At 43.3% G+C, this 22,105-nt stretch overlaps 1 protein-coding gene across 1 annotated transcript; it reads right to left on the bottom strand.

Annotated features, from left to right (window-relative positions):
- Window positions 1-3,686: 3,686 nt before the first annotated feature.
- LOC104539702 (ras-related protein Rab-3B-like) lies at window positions 3,687-14,938 on the bottom strand (the record flags this gene model as incomplete). The annotated part of the gene is made up of 3 exons (XM_010183295.1): window positions 3,687-3,874; window positions 6,657-6,781; window positions 14,820-14,938. Coding segments are annotated over 3 exons (432 nt in total), but the record flags the coding sequence as incomplete, so codon positions are not given.
- Window positions 14,939-22,105: the final 7,167 nt, after the last annotated feature.

Below are 22,105 nucleotides of genomic sequence, written 5' to 3' on the forward strand. Positions count from 1 at the left end.
CTCGAGATCGCAAGTTGGCAGGAAGAAACCGGGCCGTGGTCGTCAGCCTCCCTCAGCTGTCATGAGCAAAGCCAAACGCTAACACGTTGAATCCATCGAAAGAAATGAGCCTGTTCATAGTGCGCCTGACCGCACTGCTGATTTGACAGCAAAACGCACTTTCAGCGGGTATTTTTCAACACTTAAGTGCGCTAGACTTCAAGTTTGCAATTCTATTTCAACCAGCAGTAGTGGCGGGTCTTTTGAGAGATCCAGTATGTTCTTACTGTTGACTGCTGACTTCTAATATCCTCAATAGCATAAAGTTTGTACTCATGACTATTTAACAGGAAAGACTGTTTATTCTTGATACAGCCTAGTGTTTGCAGTTAAGTATGTCTCTGCATTTTCCAATTTATGAGTATACTTTTTTAAGTTAATTAATGAAACAATTATATGTAGCAATTTCAAGTTTTGGCAACAGCAGTCCGACTTCTCCTCATCATAAATCTCTTTGAAGCTAGCGTTTCCCAAGGGCACACTTCGCCAAGATCCTTTTTCTTGCAACACCTTGAGAGGTGCAATTGCATTCATCACATCTCTTTTGCATTGTTCCACGTGTTCATTTTCTGTTACTCCTGTCATACCAGTGCTGTCAGTTGTTCTGTGCATGTGTGTAACTCTATGTTGACTGCAAACGAGATGATGAAATCAAAGTTAAGAGCTCAGGGGCTGAAACCAATGAGGGAGGCTGTCTGTACAGGGACAATAATTTAGACTGGATGTCTACCTGATATTTCAGTGCTTTATTTCTCCACAAGATGGAAGCCAAGACCCTTGTCTAACCCAGAGAGTCCTGTATGGCTTTTACTGGAGGACTGTGCATGCAGTGCTGTGTTGTGCAAGCCATAGGGAGAAGCTTGTGAAGAGCAGCTGCCTCTTTCCTTCCACATCCTAGTACCCTTTCTTAAATCTTGTAACCATGCTGGTTTATCAACACTACTTTCCTAGACCACTGCCAGTCAAATAGAAGGCTCCATATGAGACCACATCTAGAATTCTGGGTTTGTCCTTGCTGCAAGGAAGGCTGTTACTTCCCTTGCCCTGACAAATTCTTGTCTCACATTCTACTTCTTACAAGTTAATACAAGTAACAGTTACTGTTGACTCGCTGGTGATGCTGCAATCAGCTGTATGCCAGTGAAGGCAAAAGGCTTTCTCTGTACGCATTCAGCGCTTTTGATGCAAGTGGAAGATGGTGAGACAGATAAAATATTACAGAATGGGGAGATGGGTCAGTTTCCTGTGATGATTTGACTTCTTACTTGAATAATAAACTCTGCAGGATTTCTGCACCAAATACTGGGTTTCTCCATGTATGCATTGTAGGGCAGGGTAGACTTCGTAGCTGTCTTTTCAGTTCTTCGGACTGTACAACCATGCAGCTACTTGCTGGCTTGTGCTGTGAAAAACAATTCTGCCCATCCTAGCTTGACTGGTCCAGAGTGTACTTGTACTCTTAAAAGAAAAAAATTATCTGACTTAACTGGAACTCAATGAAACACAATTATATATTGGGTAGGAAAGGGAAAGGTCTTTTTTTGCTAGGAAAAAAAAAAGTAAAACAAAAGAACTGAAATTACACTTCTGCTGAATCCATTTTCTTTTACCATTGAGTTGCTGAGCTGAAAAATACTACTTTGCAGTGAGGTACTTCATTATACCTGCACAGCTCAAAATCATCACCCCCTGCTGTGGCAGTTTTTCTTTTTGCTAGTTACGCAAGTTGCCCTAAAACTTGCTTCTACTACTGCCACACTGCACTGCACATTTTTTGGCCAAATAATCCTTTTCGCTCTGTTTTAAATCTGCCTAGTGATTCCTGATTGCTGGGCTCAAGGATTATCACTGTCAAAAAAGACCAATGTAGTCTGATGTATTCTTAAAGCATTAAAAGGTCCCTTCTTTATACGTGCCCACGATTGCCTGACATGCAGTAATTCAGCTCACACAGGCTCTCTGGCCACACCCAGTGACTCCATTTCTCTTTATTTTGCAATTTCAGGGGTTTAGGTACAACAACCACATTCCTAGCACTGCACAAATCGCACTTTCGGTACTAGATCACACACACCCAACATATGTCACAGGAAAGATTTCTGAAAGCAACATACAAACAGAGGGTTCAAGCCTTTAGCACAATGAGCTCAAACTACGTCAACATAGCTGCATTTTTCTCCAGAATATTGTGCTTTTTTTCTTAGAACTATTACAAATTTGAGACAGAACAGAACGAAATTACAAAAGCATTCACTAGTGTCGTCATCCAGCGAATTACAGTGCAGTGGGCAGGTACTTGGCTCCAGTTTCTGACATCAGGAAGTCTCCTCAGTCAGAGGAGCTCATAGGCCTACAGTAAAGCCATAAAACTTTTCAGAATTTCCACCTTACGACAGCAAACTCTCTATATCCACCTAATTTACATTTACAGACATCATTTGCAATCGCTGTCTGGAGCTGGGGTGCACAAACAAGTGTATGATCTTAAAGGCATACAGAGAACGTAATTTCACTGATTCACAGAAGCAGTTCATCTGTTTCAGAAAATGCAAGCTCTGTGTGGGGCTAACGCACACACAGTTCTGCACACAGACGTAGAAGTTTTGTAATTTTAGAGATGTCGGAGGTACAAGGATATTTGAGATGTTAACTATTAAAAACCGTTCCTCCCTTCAAAGAATAATGCAACAAAATGCCGACAGAATAACTCCACTGGGACGTCTTTGCCATTCTTCATTTGCAGTCACACTTTATTAACCAATCTTACTTTTTTTTTGGTCGTGGTTGAATCTGAAACCCAAAAAGCTATCCCACACACACCCCCATCTAGCCCAAAGTTTTTAAAATTAACAACAAATTGCAGAAAGACAATCTAATCATACTTGCACTAATATTTACCTGCACTCACATTTAGGCTCCTGCCGTTTTTACCTTTCTGAGACAGCACTGATGACTCTTGCTCCTCCACCCAGCGCCAGCCAAGAGCAGAGGGAAACACAGATACGGCTGCAAGGCGTTCGCCGCCTCCTCCCCTGCCTGGCAGCTTTGACTCCTCCACATGCTCTTCCTCCATTTAGGGACTTGACACACAATCCATCCCCCGTGCTCTTGGCTCTCTGGAGGACCTCGGTCTGTCAGACAGAAGTATCTTGCTTTCTGCTCCATCGTACAGAAAAACTGAGGTCTGTGTCTAGAGGGCAGCAACAATGACTCAAAATATCTGGGGACAGATTTTTTTTGTGGTTAGAAAAAGTGTATTCTTGCTTTAAAAGGTTTTTCTGTCTCCATTTTCTTTTAGACCTGGTCCCTTCTGATGGGTTTTTATGTTTCCCCGCATTTCTTGACAAAAAAAATCTCTTTCTGCAGTAGAGGAATTTATAATTAGAAATGCACTGAAATAACATTTGCAACACTACACAATTCTTTTTCTTCAGTGTAACTCACATTAACACGAGGTGCACTTACGATATTTAGTCAGGTTATTTTTTTTAAAATTATTGGATGAAGAAATATATAATATTAATACTTCAGCACATTAAACAAACATACTGATTTCCTACAACAGAGACTTCTGCCATTGGACTATATGATAATGCACCACCACAAATGAAAAGATAAAATTTAGTCAGGAAAGGAGAAGGACATCTCTAGCACGAGCAGTTCTGCTGCAGAGGGGGTGGGTTGTCTGTGAGTCGCATGCTCCTTCCAGAAGTGCCCCTGGAAGGGTCTGATTCTATACTCTCCGACATCTTTTCACAGATTATATCCACAAGGCGCTCAAACACCTGCCTCACGTTGATGTTTTCTTTGGCACTAGCTTCAAAATATTCAAAACCTGCGAGAAAAAGTGAAGGGAAAAAGAAATCAATAGAAACTGATGGTAACGGACATGTTTTCAAAAATACTAACCATTTTTTCAGAACTCACCTTAAGAAAATAAGAGATTAGACAATTCTGAAACTCAGTTGATTCCCACAATCTCAGAATACTGACCAGAAATACTTCTAGAATTTGTCAAGCTTCATTAAGAGTCAAAGGCATAAATGGATCTTTCCCATAGCTCTGCTAAACACATCTGCAGATGACACAGATCTGAATCAACCCATGGCAAGGGAGTCCAATTCTGCCCCTTACAGCAGCGAAGGCCCCCTGGGCTGCAGCAGCTGATGACTGGCAATGTATGGAGGGGCCTCCCTGGGCTCCATGCACCCCTGTGCCACAGGGGCAGGCTCCGTTCCAAACCACTGCTGCAGCCTGGCTAGTGCAGAGACCAGAAAGAGAAGCAAGACTGGGGTTGTGTTCCTTCTGCTGGCCAACTTCTGCACCTGGGAGAAAAATGGTCTTATTTTTCCCGTTTTTTGTCTCTTCGGATGGAAAGCTCTTCAAGATTAATACTTTGCGCAGCACAAGTCACAGCAGGGCACCTGTCCTGACAAGCATTATTTAGCATTGCTGAATTACAAAGTAATGCTGTGTGCCTCCTGGCAGCGCCCAGCGTAGCTGCAGCGATGAGGACGGATTCTCAAACACTGACCCTTTCTGACTAAAAACAAACAAACAAGCAAACAAAACCCAGCAGGGCTGGAGTTATGCCACGACAGCTCTTCCTGCTGCCTCCTGTTGTCACCCCATGCCACGCACGAACCAGCCTTCTCACAGACAAGCCCAAACCCTGCCTCAGCCAGCAGAAACGTGCTGAACTGTGAAGCATTTCTTTATCTTCCTGACCCCACAGGTCTCAAAGGCCAACCATCACTTACAGAGGCTGCTGCTTCTGTTCTACCAGGTTATTATATTACCAACAGTGAGACCTCAAGCGCTGCAGAGAGTTTATTTTGCAATAAGCTACATTCTATTGTGCGTCATTCTGGGGATATTCTACACTGCATCGGTTTTCTTTGAATTTACCACAGACGAAGGGAAAGATAAGTCATCTTATCTGATTAGTCCACCACTGCTGGCTGGCTGAGTCATCTTCATGGGTGAGAAAACAAGTGGGTATCTGCCCCATTGTAACACTTCAGAAAAACCATGGGACAACGGGTGAAGTGATGGTGGAGATGTTTGCCTTATTACTAAATAAGGGTGGCTGTCCTGCATCAGATGAGGGTTTTCTCTGCCCCACTTGCTCTTTGATGATGAATAAAACTGTGTATAAAAGGCACAGGAAATCCAAGAACTGAACTTAGATATTTGTCAGTCCAACACTGGTTTCTGCCGTGGCTGAATCTGTTTTGCTTACATGTTCAGGCCAATAACAGTTTCTTAATCTGATTAGGAAATTGTTTCATTGATGTTAATGTCACTATACAAACTTAGATAAACACGCTGAAGGATAACCTTTATGTGAATCATTATGATGAAAGCTAGCAGTTTAAGCAGTCGATAGTCAATTAAAGAGATTCCTCACACCTAAAGTAATTTCAGATAATGCATGTTAGCACAGGAGTAACTGACTGATAAAACCAGATACATATTTTCAGGCCTTTTAAAAAGTGCAGTAGTATGTTGGGAGGCTACAGAAGAGGAGGACTGGGATGGCACTTTCCAAAGACATGGTCAGTTTTTGTTTTGCTCTGCACTGGGCTATGTTTTATGCTTCACAGCAAAAACAAAAGAACACTAACAAAACCCTCAACTAATAAATACTCATCTTCTAAGATTTAATCATAATGGGCAATTTGATCAAGGTCACACTTTAAACTACAACACTGTATGCAGTGTATACTGGAAGTCCAGTACCCCCAGTTTAACAACGCAGCCTCCAACTATTGCTTAAGAACTGAAGACAACATAGGATTTTATAAACTGGAGATGATGGCGATTTCTTTGGGTCTTGTAAGAATCTCTACTCCTAAAAACTAAACAAGTATTTACAGTATGCCCATTGTAAGGGTCTCCACTGTTAACTGAATTCCATTTTAACAGGATTTACTTGCCACTATGAATTCTTCAAGAGAAGACAATAGTATAGATAAATCTTAACACAGAAGCCCTGATTCCATATTAAAAAGAACACACATGCTATAATATATAGTGAAAAATGAGATATTAGGATGAGTTTATTTTGCTGTTCATTCTAAAATTTTCACTGCAATCCCAGCTTCCTCTTAATGCAACTGTTTTTCTTTTTCTAGCCCACACCAATAACCTCATGTAACTTCCTTACCTGGCACATTTAAAAAATGTATTTTACTCAACTGTGGAGTTGTGATTTATAAACTTTTTTCATTGTTTAGTTGCAAAAAAAATTCCTTCAACAAAAAAAAATCAATGTTTGCATTCTGAATATGACTGCATGTACTTAGAGACCTGGAGACAGAACTGTGTTTATGAAAACTTCTTTTCTCTTCATTCTGATGAGCTAATAAAAACTGTTCTCTCCAGACAAACTTTATCTTCCTTCGGTAACAGCTTTACAGATAGAGCAACACTACAAGAAGGTAGTATTCAGTACTAAGCAAGTAAACTACAGACCTAGAATATATTACTCTTCTCAGTTGTGATACCGTGATTGAAGTATTACTGCTGGAAGGACTTTTCATCATACAAACTAAAAGGAACAGAGTGTAAAGATGCAGAGGAAAAAGAGTAGAGAGAAAAGCTTTGATGTGTACCCAGCTGATCCGCCAGATGTTTCCCCTTCTCCACAGGAACAATTCTTTCATCCTCCATGTCACATTTGTTTCCGACCAGGATCACTTGTGCATTGTCCCAGGAGTACGTCTTGATTTGCGTAGCCCTACAGCAGATCAAAAAAGACTGTTACTTTCCACCAGCTGTGCCAAAATACAACTGTATACGAGGTATGAAAACAAGTACCATTAAAGACAGCATCAACACGGTATGTGGGTTAAAAGACAGACGACCAAGCTTACACATAAAGCAAGAATGCAGACTATGTCATTTATAGCACCATTCTATTTCACTGCTCCTCAACTTTGCGTGACAATGAAGTTACTTGGTAAAACTTTGCAAGTGTTTTAAAGATCATGAGATCCAGACAAAAAGCTGAATTGAATAACTATGGAAGTTTAAGGGGAAAAAGGCATTCTTCTAAAGCTCCTTCTCCTTCAGCTGTAATGTCAGAAGAACAATAATTACACCTTTTAAGGATATTTCCCCTGTAGAGAAAGCCATACAAACCACACTTCATGCTAGATTTACAACTTCTTGTAAAACACGTAACAACAACAATTCAGAGCAGACAGAAAAGATGCTCATTTGCTGCAGCATTTTAGTAACACCATAAGAAACTGTGTTTTGAGAGTCAAACAGATGGAAGCATCAAGTCGTCTTCACTTGAAGAGGAAAACAGGCTCATGGAGACTGAAAATTGCACAGAAATGTGGAAACTATTCCTAAAGAGAAAGAGACATTTACCAAATTGGGAAGATACGGGATCAAGGTAAGGCTCTGTTTGAACCAGCAGGATTAAGTGATACCTAAGGCAGGGAACAGCAGACAGACGGCAAGTATCAGACAAATGCTAACTTCAGTGACAGGGGGATCAAGTGCATGGGAGCTTACACTGGAGCACTGGGATGAACTTAAAAGCCTCTGAAGGTCTCTGTGGCTCATGTGGTGAAACTGGGGAGTGGAGCTAGCTGTGGATCCCAAGAGCCTGACCTTTCCTTTGGCCTTTTTATACTTTTTCTATGACAAAACAGAAGATTTTTTTTCTATTTATGCTGAGCGGCCAGTCCTTTCCCACCATCCTCGGTGAGGTGTCACAGAGTCAGCAGCAGCACAGTATTATATTAGCTTGATAGCGCTCATTTTCACCCATGTTTTCAGAGTGGCCCAACCTATTTTATCTTCACCAAGTCAGCTCTGTCGTTTAGGTCTCCCTGCTTCCCAAAGGTAATTAGGCTGCTCTGCCAGAAGCGATACATTCCTTTCCTCCTCCAGTCCTAAATCACCTTCCCACTCCTTGTCCCTGCTCACTGCCCCTCCGTACAGGATGCTACAGTTTCAACCAAACCTGCCATTTCCTAGGAGAGCCAAGAGTCCCCTCAGATTTGAATGCTGTTTAGTTTGCTTGAACTCCCTGAACAACAAAGCACCTGATTCCTTCTCTTTTGAATTAGCAGCAGCCTCCAGCTCTGATCTGCTAATGATAATTTTTAATTAGTTTGAGTTGCTTACTTGCCTTTTCCATGGAAAGCAGTCAGTCATGTTACTCCACAGGTATCTATGAAAAAGGGGGTCATTTCACTCTGCTGCTTGCCTTTAAGCAGCAGTCTGTTTGGATTGCACTGGAAAACATAAACCTAAATGAAATGCACAAGCCCCTACCCGTATTGCAACACACAAAAATAATCAAGGACTTTGTGCAGTGAAACTTCTTAATCTTAGTGTCCTCCTGGAAAGGCACTTGCTCCAATCCCACTTTTGGCTCCTCCACTTCCACTTTTCTGAGTGCCTCCATGTAGACAAGCACTGTGAGAGCTAAGATGAGTCTGTGATGAGTTTATGCAGGACTCTGGGGTTTCTCAAGGCTCATCACAGAAAGGGATGCCCTCAGAAATCAACCAAAGAAGATGAAATCTCCTCAGTCTCCCTCTATAAGCAAGCAAGAGAACCTTGTCCAGGTTCAATTTAAAACACCTATATACAGGCTTCAAGTCTGACTCCCATTCCTCGCTCTGGATTAATTTCAGCCCCTGAGGGGTCATGTGGGGACACACTGCCAAATCTTAGCTATTTAAACAGAATTACTTAGAAAATGAAAAAGAAGAAAAAAGCATGAAGGACCATCCGCAGACATCCATCCATCCCCTTGTTTTGTGCAAGTTAGTGAAAAACCTCACTTGCAGAACACTGCCATTTGCACTCACTAGCAATAAACACAAACAAACAGAATTTATGAAGAAGAATGCCTAAAAGAAACTCTGATCCCTGTGCAAAAAGAAAGGCAGCAAATTTCCAGAAGTTTTTGGAAAGGGAAATAAGTAAGTAAAAAGACTTGTGCAAACGAGATGTTTCAACAACTATCAGGGCAGTCCATTATGCACTTGGGAAAAACGCATTTCTGTGACACAGTAACAACGCTTCGTCTTATTTGTGCTGAATTCCCCAAATTAACGATGAAGTATGGGTTTTACGCTTCACACTTAGAAGAAAAGCAGTCTCAGGTTCACAGTCACACAGATATATCAACAGTCTAATGTGGAGATCAGCCTTAAGGACAAAGCAAGCTGATGAATTGTGAACCCAGCTGTCACTGAAATCTAAGTTAAACTGAGCCAATTTTTTCTTCCCTTCCATGAAATTGTCTAGGTTGTCCAAAGCAAGAGTTTCCATAATATTTTCTATTTACTTCACAGTATCAAATGCTTAGTGTATTCTCGTTTCAGTACAGTTTCAAAATAGGTATAAACCACTGATTTATCTACACACAAAACTAGCAGGCCAATGTCAAATAATAACTGTCAAACATGTCTGCAAAAAAAAAATCCAGAAACTGAGTTGAAAGTCATGAAAGCTCATTTAACCCTTTTACTCACTCTACTGGAAAGACATCTTATTATTCACACAAAATAATTAGCTATGTTCAAATATCAGGTAAAAATCCACCTTTGCTTTTGACCATTTATGCTTTTTCTTCTAAAATAACCTGACTGTACTCTTGCCACGCTGCAGTGAGGAAAATCACTCAGGCTTAATCTTTTAAGGCTTCTCAATCTGCTGTACCTTTCCCAGTGAAGGAACAAGAGAACAGGTCATGTCCTAGAAATTCACAAATGCATGTAAATTGTGTATCTTTCTCAGCTGCTTGAAGATAATTACCATTAATTGGGGTGATTCATGTGAATGAAGGAAAGACTAACTCACATTCACATACTACCTTGAGAGCTTGTCCAAATACCTGATACACAACCATGTTCCTTTTCATTCAGGACAAAGAGTGCCTTTACTTGATTTAGGAGAAGGATTTCTGGAGTGACACAAAGCAAACCAGAATCCTCTTTAGGACATCCACCCATGCAGTAAAAAGATCACCCAAGGAAGAAATCATAGGGCAGGTTGGGAGAGATGTTCTCATTTCCCTGGAGGGTGGGTGAGGCCAGGTCAGGAGGCTGTTACAATAACCACATGCCAGCAAGCCAGACGTGAGAGGTAAGTTGCACCATAGCTACGTGGGAGGCAGTTTTAGAGGGGATGTTGGAGCTTCATGAAAATACCTGGAGAATAATAAGGCTAGTGAGGAGCACAACCTGCTGTGGCAGTTTCCCAGCTAGAGGGAGGATATAAGCTCTAAGATGCCGGAAAGGTCTAGAAGGGAAAAGACTTTTTTCTGATGGAGAGCTGACTTTGAGAGAAACTTTGAGAGCTGACTTTGGAGAGGTTACCTTCCCATAATTTCAAGTGTAATTATGAAGATGAATGTCGAGATCTATGTACATCCCTGTGAGCTCAACTGAAGGTAAGAGCTTCTCATGGGCAAGAGCTTACTTGGAGTGCTAGGTGCTTGGTTCAGCTGTTTGTCCATGCTTTTGGCTTGTTTTCTGTAGGGACCTCTGCAGGAAGAGATGGTACAAAGAGAAAGCAGTGAGATGGGCTGAGACTCACGTTGACAGCCTGCTTACATAGCATCTTAAAATACCTGAAGCACTCAACAGCAAGAGGTGGGGCACCTGCAAGAAGGAACAAGCTCTGGACTGGACCATGTCCTGCTGTAAAACACAGAGATGACTGCTGCGCACAACTTGACCCATCCCAAGGTTTTGTGAACGGGTACAATTTTAGGATCCAGGAGTTATGTTGAGGTGGGAAATTCTTACCAGCCAATGAGAATGGACTGGGGTGAAAAGCAGCCAAAAGGGGCATCACTTCATATTTTATTTGCTGATGATTTTCTTGAAGTATCCTTCTACGCTTGACTGTATTTGCTTTATGAACCCAGTCGCATGATCACATGGCAGATGGCTTACTCATCTTTTTATGCCCGAGAAACACTCAAATTCCATCCACACATGCTATTTTAGAAATAACTGGGAAGGTTAACAGGTTCCTTACTGAATTTAATTCACAATAACAGAGTTCTGCTGATTTATTCTCAATGTCTAAAAGGTCAGCCAGTCTGCTGCACCATGCTGCATTTAGGACAAAATATTAAACTTAACAGTATTCTTTATTTACTGGATACTGAAAAACACATCACTAGCCAGCTAGGATAGCAGGACACTTAAAAGACAGAAAGGATGTATAGGATTAATTGCTGTAATTTCTGGAATTTACCTGGGATGAGCTTTGCTGTTGGCTTTTGCATATATTCTAGGTGGATGCCCCATCTGATTTCAGTGAGGGTTGATGTATGATCTTAGAACCAGCATGGTTTGTCGCAGCCTCACCTAAACGTCTGCAAGCAGAGAGGCAACTCCTGTATGGGGCCACACACCTTCCTTGCAAAGCAAAAAGCAGCTGGCAACTTTGCCATTTCCTGGGAATCTAGGAGCAATGCTACCGAGGGTAACAGCTTCATTAGCAGAGAAAAGGTGGTTCAGGCACTTGCCCTCCCATCAAATCATCTCACGTCCCAAATACTGGGGGGTCCAGCCCTCTCGCTCTTACAAAAGTCCTCCCTCTTGGGCAGAGCAGGCAGAGCAAGAAGGCTGTCCTCGCCACACGTGATGGACGAGACAAGGCAGGGCTGAGCATCAGGGGCACACTGCTCACTTTGCAGCCTGTGCAGCTTCCCAATTGCTGCCCCTCCATCTGCTCACCAACACCAAACTGAAGCACTGCAGGACGACTAGGGCTCCGTTTTTATCATAAGGCATGCTGCTGCTGTCTCGCACTTGTCCTGAGGAAGGGACGAGGCTCATGGAGATAAAGGCTCTGAGCTAAAGGAGCTCAAGTAGTAGACACTTTAATTTTTCAAGGAGAGTGCAGTTCTCAACTGAAGACCAAATCCAGTGTAAAGGTTTTTTTGAAGTATAACTGTATCACCCAGCATGATGGAAAAAAACCCAAATATCCTACCTATTTGCTATGCTAGCAAATGGCAGAGACTGATGCAGCAGCATCAGACAAAAGCTTTTGTCTCAATTTCTTTTCCCTTTGGAAGTTCATAAAGCAATTTTGCAGACTGGGAAAAAACCACCTCTTCGCTGCATTGCCACTAGAGGACTCTGGTGGCACAGCAATGCTGGCTTTGCTACAGTCCTGTCTCCTCTCCTGTGGACAAGCTTCAGAGAGGATGAGGGTTGAAGCCACCGCAGACATTGTTGTCTCTAACTTGAAAAGATGCGGATCTGATGGATGGACCACTCCATGGATAAGGAATTGACTGGATGGTCGCCCTCAAAGAGTTGGGGTCAATGACTCAATGTCCAAGAGGAGATCAGTGACCAGTGACAAGTGACGTTCCTCAGGGATCACTACTGGGATCAGTGCTGTTTAACACCTTTGTCGGCAACATGGACAGTAGGATCAAGTGCACCTTCGGCAAGTTTTCTGACAACATCAAGCCGTGTGGTGCAATCAACACACCAGAGAGAAGGGATGCCATCAGGAGGGACCTGGACAGGCTGCAGAGGTGGGCCCATGCAAACCTCATGAAGTTCAACAAGGCCAAGTGCAAGATCCTGCACCTGGGTAGGGGCAATCCCAAGCACAAACACAGGCTGGGTGGAGAATGGCTCGAGAGCAGTCCCGAGGAGAAGGACCTGGGGATGCTGGTTGATGAGAAGCTCAACATGAGGCAGCAGTGTGCACCTGCAGCCCAGAAAGCCAACTGCATCCTGGGCTGCATCAAAAGAAATGAGACCAGTAGGTCAAGGGAGGTGATTCTGCCCCTCTGCTCCGCTCTTGATACCTCACCTGGAGTAACTGCATCCAGCTCTGGGGTCTCCAGCATAAGAAGGACATCAAGCTGTTGGAGTGAGTCCAGAGGAAGGTCATGAAGATGATCTGAGGGCTGGAGCACCTCTTCTACGAAGATAGGCTGAGCGAGTTGGGGTTGTTCAGCCTGGAGAAGAGAATGCCCTGGGAAGACATTATAGCAGCCTTCCAGGACCTGAAGGGGGCCTACAGGAAAGCTGGAGAGGGACTTTTTACAAGGACATATAATGACAGTGCAAAGGGTGATGGTTTCAAACTGGAAGAGAGTAGATTCAGATTAGATACTAGGAAGAAACTATTTACTCTGAGAGTAGTGAGGCAGTTGAACAGGTTGCCTAAGGATGTTGTGGATGCCCCTTCCCTGGATGTGTTCATGGCCAGGTTGGATGGAGCTTTGAGCAACAACAGGGTAACAAGCAGAAACGGTTGCAAGACATCTGATGAGAGCCACTGAGGTACTACTTCTGAGGACAGACACAGCTTTTCCCCTGCCTCCTCACGCCTTTTATTTCCTACACAAAGGCCGGTGTCCCTCTGGGAGGATGCCAGTGTCAATGCCCTTTATTTCCTACACAAAGTCCGGTGTCCCTCTGGGAGGATGCCAGTGTCAGACCTCAAGTCCAGAAGGTCCAGCCTTCTGATTACCTGTGCTGTACCTACGGCTGCAACCTCACAGCAGCAGCTCAGATGTTGTCACCTCAGGCACCGTGCTGGGACCCTGCTGAGAAAACACCTCCCATCAGCTGCCACTGAGGGGACTGCAAGAACTGCCCATGGCCACAGAAACAAGTGCTCTGGCTCTGGGAAAACCTCTACTCTCCTTGCTCTGTACATGTGCTTGCTGGAAGGCAGGAGAGCAGGAAGGTCTGGGCCACAGCTCCGCTGCCAAAATCAGAGCAGTGTGGGGCGAGATGGGACATTTCTTCCCAAGGAAGAAAACAGGTGGCATGAGCTACAAGGAGAGCCCCCAGCTGGGAAGAGGGAAGTGCACACCAAAATTCTGGGGAGAGGAGCCTGGGAGCAGTGCAGCTTTGGTACCGCCAGGGAGTTTTTAAAGTGACTGACCTGGCGCTTGTTTTTTTTCCCCCACGGTAAGCCAAAAATACTTACTGGGTGTTTTTGTTTTCATCACAAAGTCCAGACATCATTTTCTGGTGTTTCTGCATTTGTACTGCATTCAGTGAAGCCAGAGGAGCTTGTAACAGCTGAGAATCCATTTCATGCCCAGTTTTAGGGCTAAGTCCCCACCCTTCCCATTTAACAGGTAACTCCTTCTCCCCCACCTCGCCACTCCACGCTGGGCACTGCCTTACAGAGCTGCTCAGCTGCTTTCTGCAGGCTGTGGTAACAGACAGGCCCCTTCAAGGGGCACATTTGCTTTCTGTCCTAGGCCTTGTTCTTCCTCCTCTTATTACAACTGCAGCTAGTTTAAACTTCACAAGTTTTGAATGGTAAAATTAGATTTTTAATTATCTCAAGTTAGGCAAGGTCTACACTTGTAGGTTCAAAAAAAATACCACTTTTTAAGGCAGTTTGGAAAGATTTAGCCTTATTAGATTTTAAATGCGATTTGACTCGAACAACCGCTTGTTAAACTCAATTGTTTTAGCAGCGTAGCCAGAAACCACGTAGGCCCAAAAATGTATTAAAGGATTAATGTCTTTACAATTAATTAGAACTTTTAAAAGCAACAACTGCTATAGTATGCTACTATATTTGAATTATTATGTTTTCATTAAAGTGAAGCTGCAGAACCTTTTCTATGGAGAGTTTGAAAAACAAAATACTTATTCCACAGTTTAGATGAAGAGGAAAGAATATGGTGATGCAAAACACTGTGGAGGGTGGGATGTCTAAGGTTCTCAAGAAACAATCGTGAGGAGAGAATTGGCCAAAAACCACACAAACCCAACAACAGCAATATTTCATACCAGTCCTGCACCGCGTTGAAGGAGTCTTCACTGGTGATATCATACATGAGGATGAAGCCCATGGCTCCTCGGTAGTAGGCAGTAGTGATGGTCCTGTATCTTTCTTGCCCGGCTGTGTCCTGGAACAGAAAGGAAAATTCGGCTTTAAGACTCCAGTTCTGAAAAGCAGGAGCTGCAGTTAGGTTCTGTGTCTAAAAAAAGCCAACCACTTTTTGTTAGTACACATTTTTTAATTCTTATTGGCTCCCAACTGAAGTGAACTCTACTTACATTTTAGCATTAATTGGGCTTTTGCATCAAGTATGACTCGTTAAATGCATTTTGACACATGTACTATTAAAAAAATACCAGAGATGTCAACTCTTTAATTGCTCTTCTCTGCCTCAGCCTCAATGCAATAATAAAATGCTCGCAGAGTTCACAGAAAGCTGACACTTCAAAGCAGAGGCAACAGAAAACAGCCCAGGACTGTACCAGGCAAAAGACATTTACGTGTTGCAATTTAGAGTCACAGTCAGGAAAATGTCCTTGAGACAGATGCTGCAGGTGACTCGGTTCTTACCTGAGGTTAGAGGCGACAATTAAAGACTTGATGCCATGAAAATTATTCTACAAACTGAATTTAATGTGGAATATCCCAGTCAGGATGGCTGAGGTACACATACTAATCTCAGATTCACTAATCCTCTTTCGTTGGTTCAGCTTAATTCTCTTCACCAGTAAAGTGCTGTAGAATGCCTCTACCTGCAGTTGTCATTTCTGCGTTCAGCCCGACAGCACAAAGGTGAAACTCTGGCATATACAACAGAGTAATTTCAAAAGACTTGTGACAGCTGGAAAACACATCAACCACCATCTGTTGGGTACCTGCTCTTAAACTGAGGAATATTCCTACATCAGATCAGCATTTCTGCAGAATTTCCTTTCCCTCTAGATCTGTCTTCTAAACCAAGGAGAGAAGTCAGGTGCTGAACCTATCTCTTATCCAGGAGGTATCTATCATGTGAACAAACACATTTCATCCATCTTTTGGCAAATGGCAACTCTGTGAAGCAGCTGCAGGGAGGCAGAAACATTACCTTCAAAGCATATGTTCAGCATAAGGTGTTGACTGGTAGTTACTCTTGCGAGTTAGCAGTTCTGAAATGAAGGGTCCTTTAGTCATCCAAAACCCACACTTACGAAAGCATTTACTGCCACTGGTGTAAAATGTGATTCTCTAGAGAAGACGACCCTAAAAGGAGTTATCAATCATACAGCTAGTTAGGAGGGTAAAATAAATCCATGTACACTCTTGCAGGAGTACAGATCCAGTCTCTGATCAGACACAGCACATCACCACAACCCCAGAAAACACACCAGGTGCAGTGGGTGGGAACTACCCAGCTTTAAAATCCTCCCTTCCATCATTCCCACACATGCAGCTTTGGCTTTGCTGCATGCAAGAGACAGTGTTGGCCCTTCGAGAACACACGCTAGCCAGTCTCTGAAAGGGAAGAACATCAATGAGTGCCTGTTGTTCTGCACCGGAATATCACAGAGCCTCCCTGTAGGAGGAAAGCGCTTGTAAATAAACTCCCTGCAGCTTGCTTAAAAGGTTCTGCCTATTGCAGTACCATGAGACTATCCACAGCTGTAACACACTGGATTTCCCAGTGGACAGATTATGCAGCAGGACTCTTGCTGTTTCTCCATCTATCCTCTGGAAAAAAAAAAAGAAGGTATTTTTACTTTAAACTTGTGCATTTGCTTCAAGGCAGGGTAGTCCACTGCCTGATCACAGCGAGGCATTGCACACTGCCTGAGAAATAGTCCTGTTTCCTCCTGACAAGAAGTACCAGAGCGAGGTGGACAACACCTTGCAACCTCAGTGGCCATAAATCCATCGCAGAGCACGCTTGTGCTGACACCACATGCTCGCTTAGCTTGAACAGCTAAACCAGCCATGCCAATAAGTCCTAAATACACTTCTTCAAGTGGGGAAGGTCTCAGCAGAAATAGTATTATTTCTGTTTATTCAGAGAGACATGATAGTTGCTTTATTTTAGCCTGGTTATCTAAGGACATGAGGGTGATTAAATCATCAGTCTCCACACATGCTCATTGTAACTCTACTGGCTTTTGATCAAATTTGACTCAGGGGAAATGCTCTCCAAGGTACATTCTTACAAATGTCATGAAAATAGTTGGTAAGGAAGAAGAGAGACCTTAAGCTGGGGAGAAAAGCTGAAGTACATTATCATTTTCCAACACCAAAGGATCCACAGGAGAGAGGCTTTCTTCACGCCTCATTAGGAGAAAGGCTTAAATCAGTATTAGTAACTTCTCAGATCTTGAAACCAACAAAAAACCCAAATACACAGGAAGACTGGCTTCTTCAGTTCTTATGCTCACAGCATTACTGTTTTACATCTGCGTTCCCATGTTCTTCTGTATCCCAAATCTCAAAGTCTATTTTGTGCTCTGTGTTTAACTAGCACTCATTCCAGCTTAGGGCACGAGGCTGTGACCAGGCAGTAAACGACTGCAAGACACATTGCCCAGCTACGCATAGAGCAATTTGGAAAGAAACTACATTTGACAATGGCTTGTAGCACGGAGCTAGCTCTGAGGATGTACCTCCAGGCTCTCCTGGGAAGCAGCCTCAAGGGACTCTGAGGGTGGCTTCCAAAGCCCGTGCTGGTACCATCTCAGCACCTTGGCTCAGTAAGGAACTGCACTCAGCCCACAGAGTGGGTTCATCTGCGTCAGAGGTAAACTGTGCCCAAAAGCTCTGAAATGTAATAGTTCTGGTTTGTTGATTTCAGCATTCTGCCCGCGAACCCCCCGTGTGGAGGGCGGGCTCCAGTTTCTGTTAGCTGCAGGAGGTACAGACCCCAAAGGGCTACATGCATTTGCTTAGTCAGAACCTGTTCTCTGGTGGACAGTGCACTTACCTCACTAGGAAAACAATTTACATATTCATTAGTATATACTTAGGTGCCTGCCTTCTCAGGTTATCAGAGAGGGTGTGTGTAGCTGAAAGGCATCCTATATTTCAAGGTATGTAAAGTTTATTCATAACCTTGCCCTGGTAGGGACGTGGTACAACGCAGAGAGGTGATTCATCTGTGAGTCACCGATGGATTCCTCGCTTTGTTTTACTGTACAGGTACAAAGCACGTCGTCTCCCCTTAAAGGTTCTTCATCGCATTTCTCCAAACCCATCTGAATCTTTGTAGTATCACCCTGAAGCAAATTTTTTCCTCAGGCTATGTTAGCATCTTAGACAGCTATAAACTGGCTTAATTCTCTTGACTCACACCATATTTTATGCTAGCTTCACTGAAGACCCTCCATACCCTCCAGATACTTCAACATAAACAAAACAAAACAAACTGCAAAATCTGAGCTCAGCTTCTTCAGCATTTACAGTAGCTGCGCTTACATCACTTTAAAACACCACAAACCTTAGGTAATGTGGCATTTCAGTGTTTTCTGTGCAAGACATTTGTCTAACGAAGGAGAAAGTAACTGACGCAGATTGCTTCCCCTCCCACCCCCATGTTGTTTGCAAGATTTCCAGGTAGACCACAACCTCATTAGAAGACAAGGAGCTGGAGCACAGGCAGAAACCCGGTACAGCTCTAATTAACACTCGAGCCTGGGAAGAACAGCCTGAGCCTGCAGCACCCCGAAGCCTGCCTGGCTGTCCCCAAGGAACATTCGGAAAGCTTGGTTGTAACCAAGCATGGAAGGGGCTCTGTGAGGTGTATTTACACCAGCGTGCTAACAACTCTCTCATTTTGTAGCTTATGTATGTGCCTGTCCTTGATACAAACAATTAAACCCCCCACAGGACCATTAGTTGGCAGCTTGAAACAAAAATGTGAAGGTTTCGCATTAATGAGCAGTCAAAATCCAGTGTTAATCACAGGAGAAAAAGACCTAAGAGCATTTGCATTATGTGCAGATGCCCTCTACTCACAAGATCCATCACATACACATTCACGATAGGAACACAACCGGCTTTTCGTCAATTTACTTGTCTGTTTCCGCAGAAACATATTTGAGTTTTTAAATCACAACAGATGATCTTTGCTGCAGGTCTGAAAAATCAGAACCCCTGATTCTGAACCATCGTTGTTCCTCTGGTGAAGATTTCCAGCCACAAGTTATTTGATCCAAATAAAATGTCACTGAAACTTCTCATCTGTACCAGATTTAATCCCCTCTGCAGCAGCGTACGTGACAAGCAACCTCTAAAGAAATAAACTTTTCTATTTTTTTAAAGGATTATGGTTTGATTTTGGGTTTTTGGGGGGGGAGTATGGTGTTGTTTAGTTATTTTTTTTTAAATATTTAAGAATAAGTCACCTGCTGTCCAGCTGGTTGATGACGATTACCAAGGAGCATGTACTTAGCACCATCCTTGCTTAGGCTGCTCAGAGTCAGAATAGAGTCTACATCATCCTAAATAACCGGCAACAACCACAGTTTTGGGGCTTCATCAGCTGTAATGAAGGAGAGACCTCTTCTTCCCTGATGTTCTTCACATCGTAGCACTTACACTGTAGCATTTCACACTTTCTTTGGAGTTCGGTCAGCCTTGCAGACAGCACAATCAACTTCATGGGCTCATGGTTATAGCAGCAGCAAGTTGTTCGATATTAAAGTGTCAGGAAACATCTGACTCCCTACAAACACAGCTCAGCTCTCAGCCAGAATGGTCACTTCGGCTCCTGTTCTCCACAAGACAGCAAGAAATAAATAATGAATAAGCAAGAAATTAAAGGCACATCCTGAAGGGAAAGGGCTGTTTGTCCTGCTACAGGCCAACCTGAGGCTCAGTAATACTCGACTCCTTTCCCTGCTGCACAGATGAGGAAACATTCGCGTTCACATGGAGCTATGCTGGTGTCTGTTGTGAGCTTTGAGTCCGCCATTCTGCCATCCATAACCTCCATCCCCATCTCTCTTCCCACCTCCAGGCAGCTCTCTCAAGCTGCTCATGCAGCCTGTCCCATCCTGCTGCCTAGCCAGGTGCTCAAAGCAGCACTTCCTTATCTTTCTGGCCTGTTGCAATGTCAAGTGTTACATTTCTCAGGACAGTTCTAGTTGTTTTGGTCCACATTGTTGATGTCTGCTGCGAGGTTGCTGGTGTGTTCCCATCCTGCTGCTCTTATGCCAGGACATGCATTTCAGACTGCATGCTCTCTGGGGCTGAGGCCTCCTTAGCTGAGTGTGTGTGCCCAGTGCTTGGCACAGAAGGGCTCTGCTCTGCCATCGGAGCTGCTGGATGTTACCTTAACACACACACATTTCCTTTGCAAAAGGGGGCTTTTGAGTGGAAGCCACCAAGAACCAGCTAAACAAAAGACACCTTGAGAAAGAGGAAGGGGAAGAAAACAACCCACCAAGAACCACAAGGGTGAGTGAAGAGAGTGACCTCGGGCAGACCATTAAGAAGAGAATGCTAACGTTGAGCTTTCTGTTCCTGCTGGCAGCTAGAAATAGGAACAAACAGGCAAGCAAGATGAGTCACTGGTTAAGACATGGAAAAGACGTGATGTCATGAAAAGCCTGTGAAGTTTCAATTGCTGCCAGGAGCAAAGTAACACCTGCTTCCTTCAGAGCTCAGCTCTGATTAAAATGCTCCAGTTCAACAGATCATATTAAGTAATTTTTTTTTCCTCTCTCATTATTGAGAGCTCCCAAGAGTCACTGGAACCTGCTCAGACACATTTAGATACCTTGAGAGACAGTTTCTTTTGAGCAGTATTAGCAATATGCAGCAAAACATTTCTGTTGTGGAAAAAAAAACCATAACAAAACAACAAACCCACAACAATACAAACCAACCAAACTCCACAAGCCACAATCCCCTGTCTTTTTGATAAAAGGCTCTACCCTTGCTAAGTGGTTTTTAACATTTCCCCACTGTGGCTATCTTCACATCAACTCTTCAGATGCAGTAAAACCAGAACCTCGGATAACATCAGTACCAACAGCTGCAGAAGTTTCGCTTTTCCCACCCTATTGTGCTTACCCTGTACAGATGCTCCCACCACCCTGTTTTCACTAACATCCCCACACTAACTGCTCCCACCAGGGAGATGGAAGTTTAACAAAAAGAGTCTTTCAATAGATGCACAGCCTACAAGAGCTCACCAATATCTGGTCAGGCATCAGAGGCCTCAGTCTTCCCCAAAACACTCACACTTTTAAAACCGTCCCCTGTAACTCAGGCGAGGCACTGCACTCACTTTTTGAAGTACTTTTGCAAACTAAGCTGATGTACAAGTTAACGCAGGTTGACTTCACTGACCATTAAAACACTTCTGGTGCTTGGGAAGCCCCAGTTCCATAACTTTGCTCCACTATGTAAGACAAGAAGTGAATCACTGAAAATGCAACGGGGTGCATTTGCTCAGCAAAATGTAATTTCCAAACTGGAATCAGGCCAAGGTGCTGTGATTAACACTCCTGCTCATGACCTGCTGAGATGTTAGAAAAATTCTTTGCATTTTCCCAGGTGCCGTGAGATTGTAGTGAAGATCAGCAGCAGTCGCCCTTCCTGATCTGTCAAACGGTAAGGAAGACTGAAATAGGGCTGCCCGCTTATCAACATTATCTGCTCTTCTCATCTTTTTGTAGGCTGAGTTTCTCTGGTAGAGTATTTAAAAGGCTGGCTGCAAAAAAAGAGAAGTCACGTGGAGAAGTATACACAGAGATTAACTTCATTGTGCACATTTCTTAAGTCTTACAAAACTGAAAAGTCTTATTTTTCGTGACTTAGAATTAATATGAAGATCAGACTGGTATTTTTTGATTCTTCCTGATCCAGTCACCTTGACAGAAAAATAAAGAAATGGCAGTAATAAAAATATGTAGCATCCACACCATATGCCTACTTCCAACTTCCACTTCTCTAGCTGCAAATAAGCAGCAAAGTTCAAGAGGAATGATGCATTTGAAAGCCCATCCCACTGTGGGCAAGTGATAAAATCAACACTGCTATGATAAAAAAATATTTAAGAAAATGTGAAGTGGCTGAGATCCTTGAATAAGAAGCATCTTAGGCACTGAATGCATTGTCGTATAAGAATACTTTGCCAGTTTTTGAAGACCTTTTCAGTTGTCCCACATATATCCTTTAATTCTGTTACTCAACCACAGTAAAAACAGCTGTACAATACACAGAGGTCTGAGCAATGTCAGCCACGATAAGTACTATTAATTAGCTAAGGTTGTCGAGAAGCAGATCAATTACTCACTGCCAGAGTACTCTGGAAGCAGCCCTACAC

Source organism: Mesitornis unicolor, unplaced genomic scaffold, assembly GCF_000695765.1.
Source record: "Mesitornis unicolor isolate BGI_N332 unplaced genomic scaffold, ASM69576v1 scaffold19834, whole genome shotgun sequence".
NCBI classification, from domain to species: Eukaryota; Metazoa; Chordata; class Aves; order Mesitornithiformes; family Mesitornithidae; genus Mesitornis; species Mesitornis unicolor.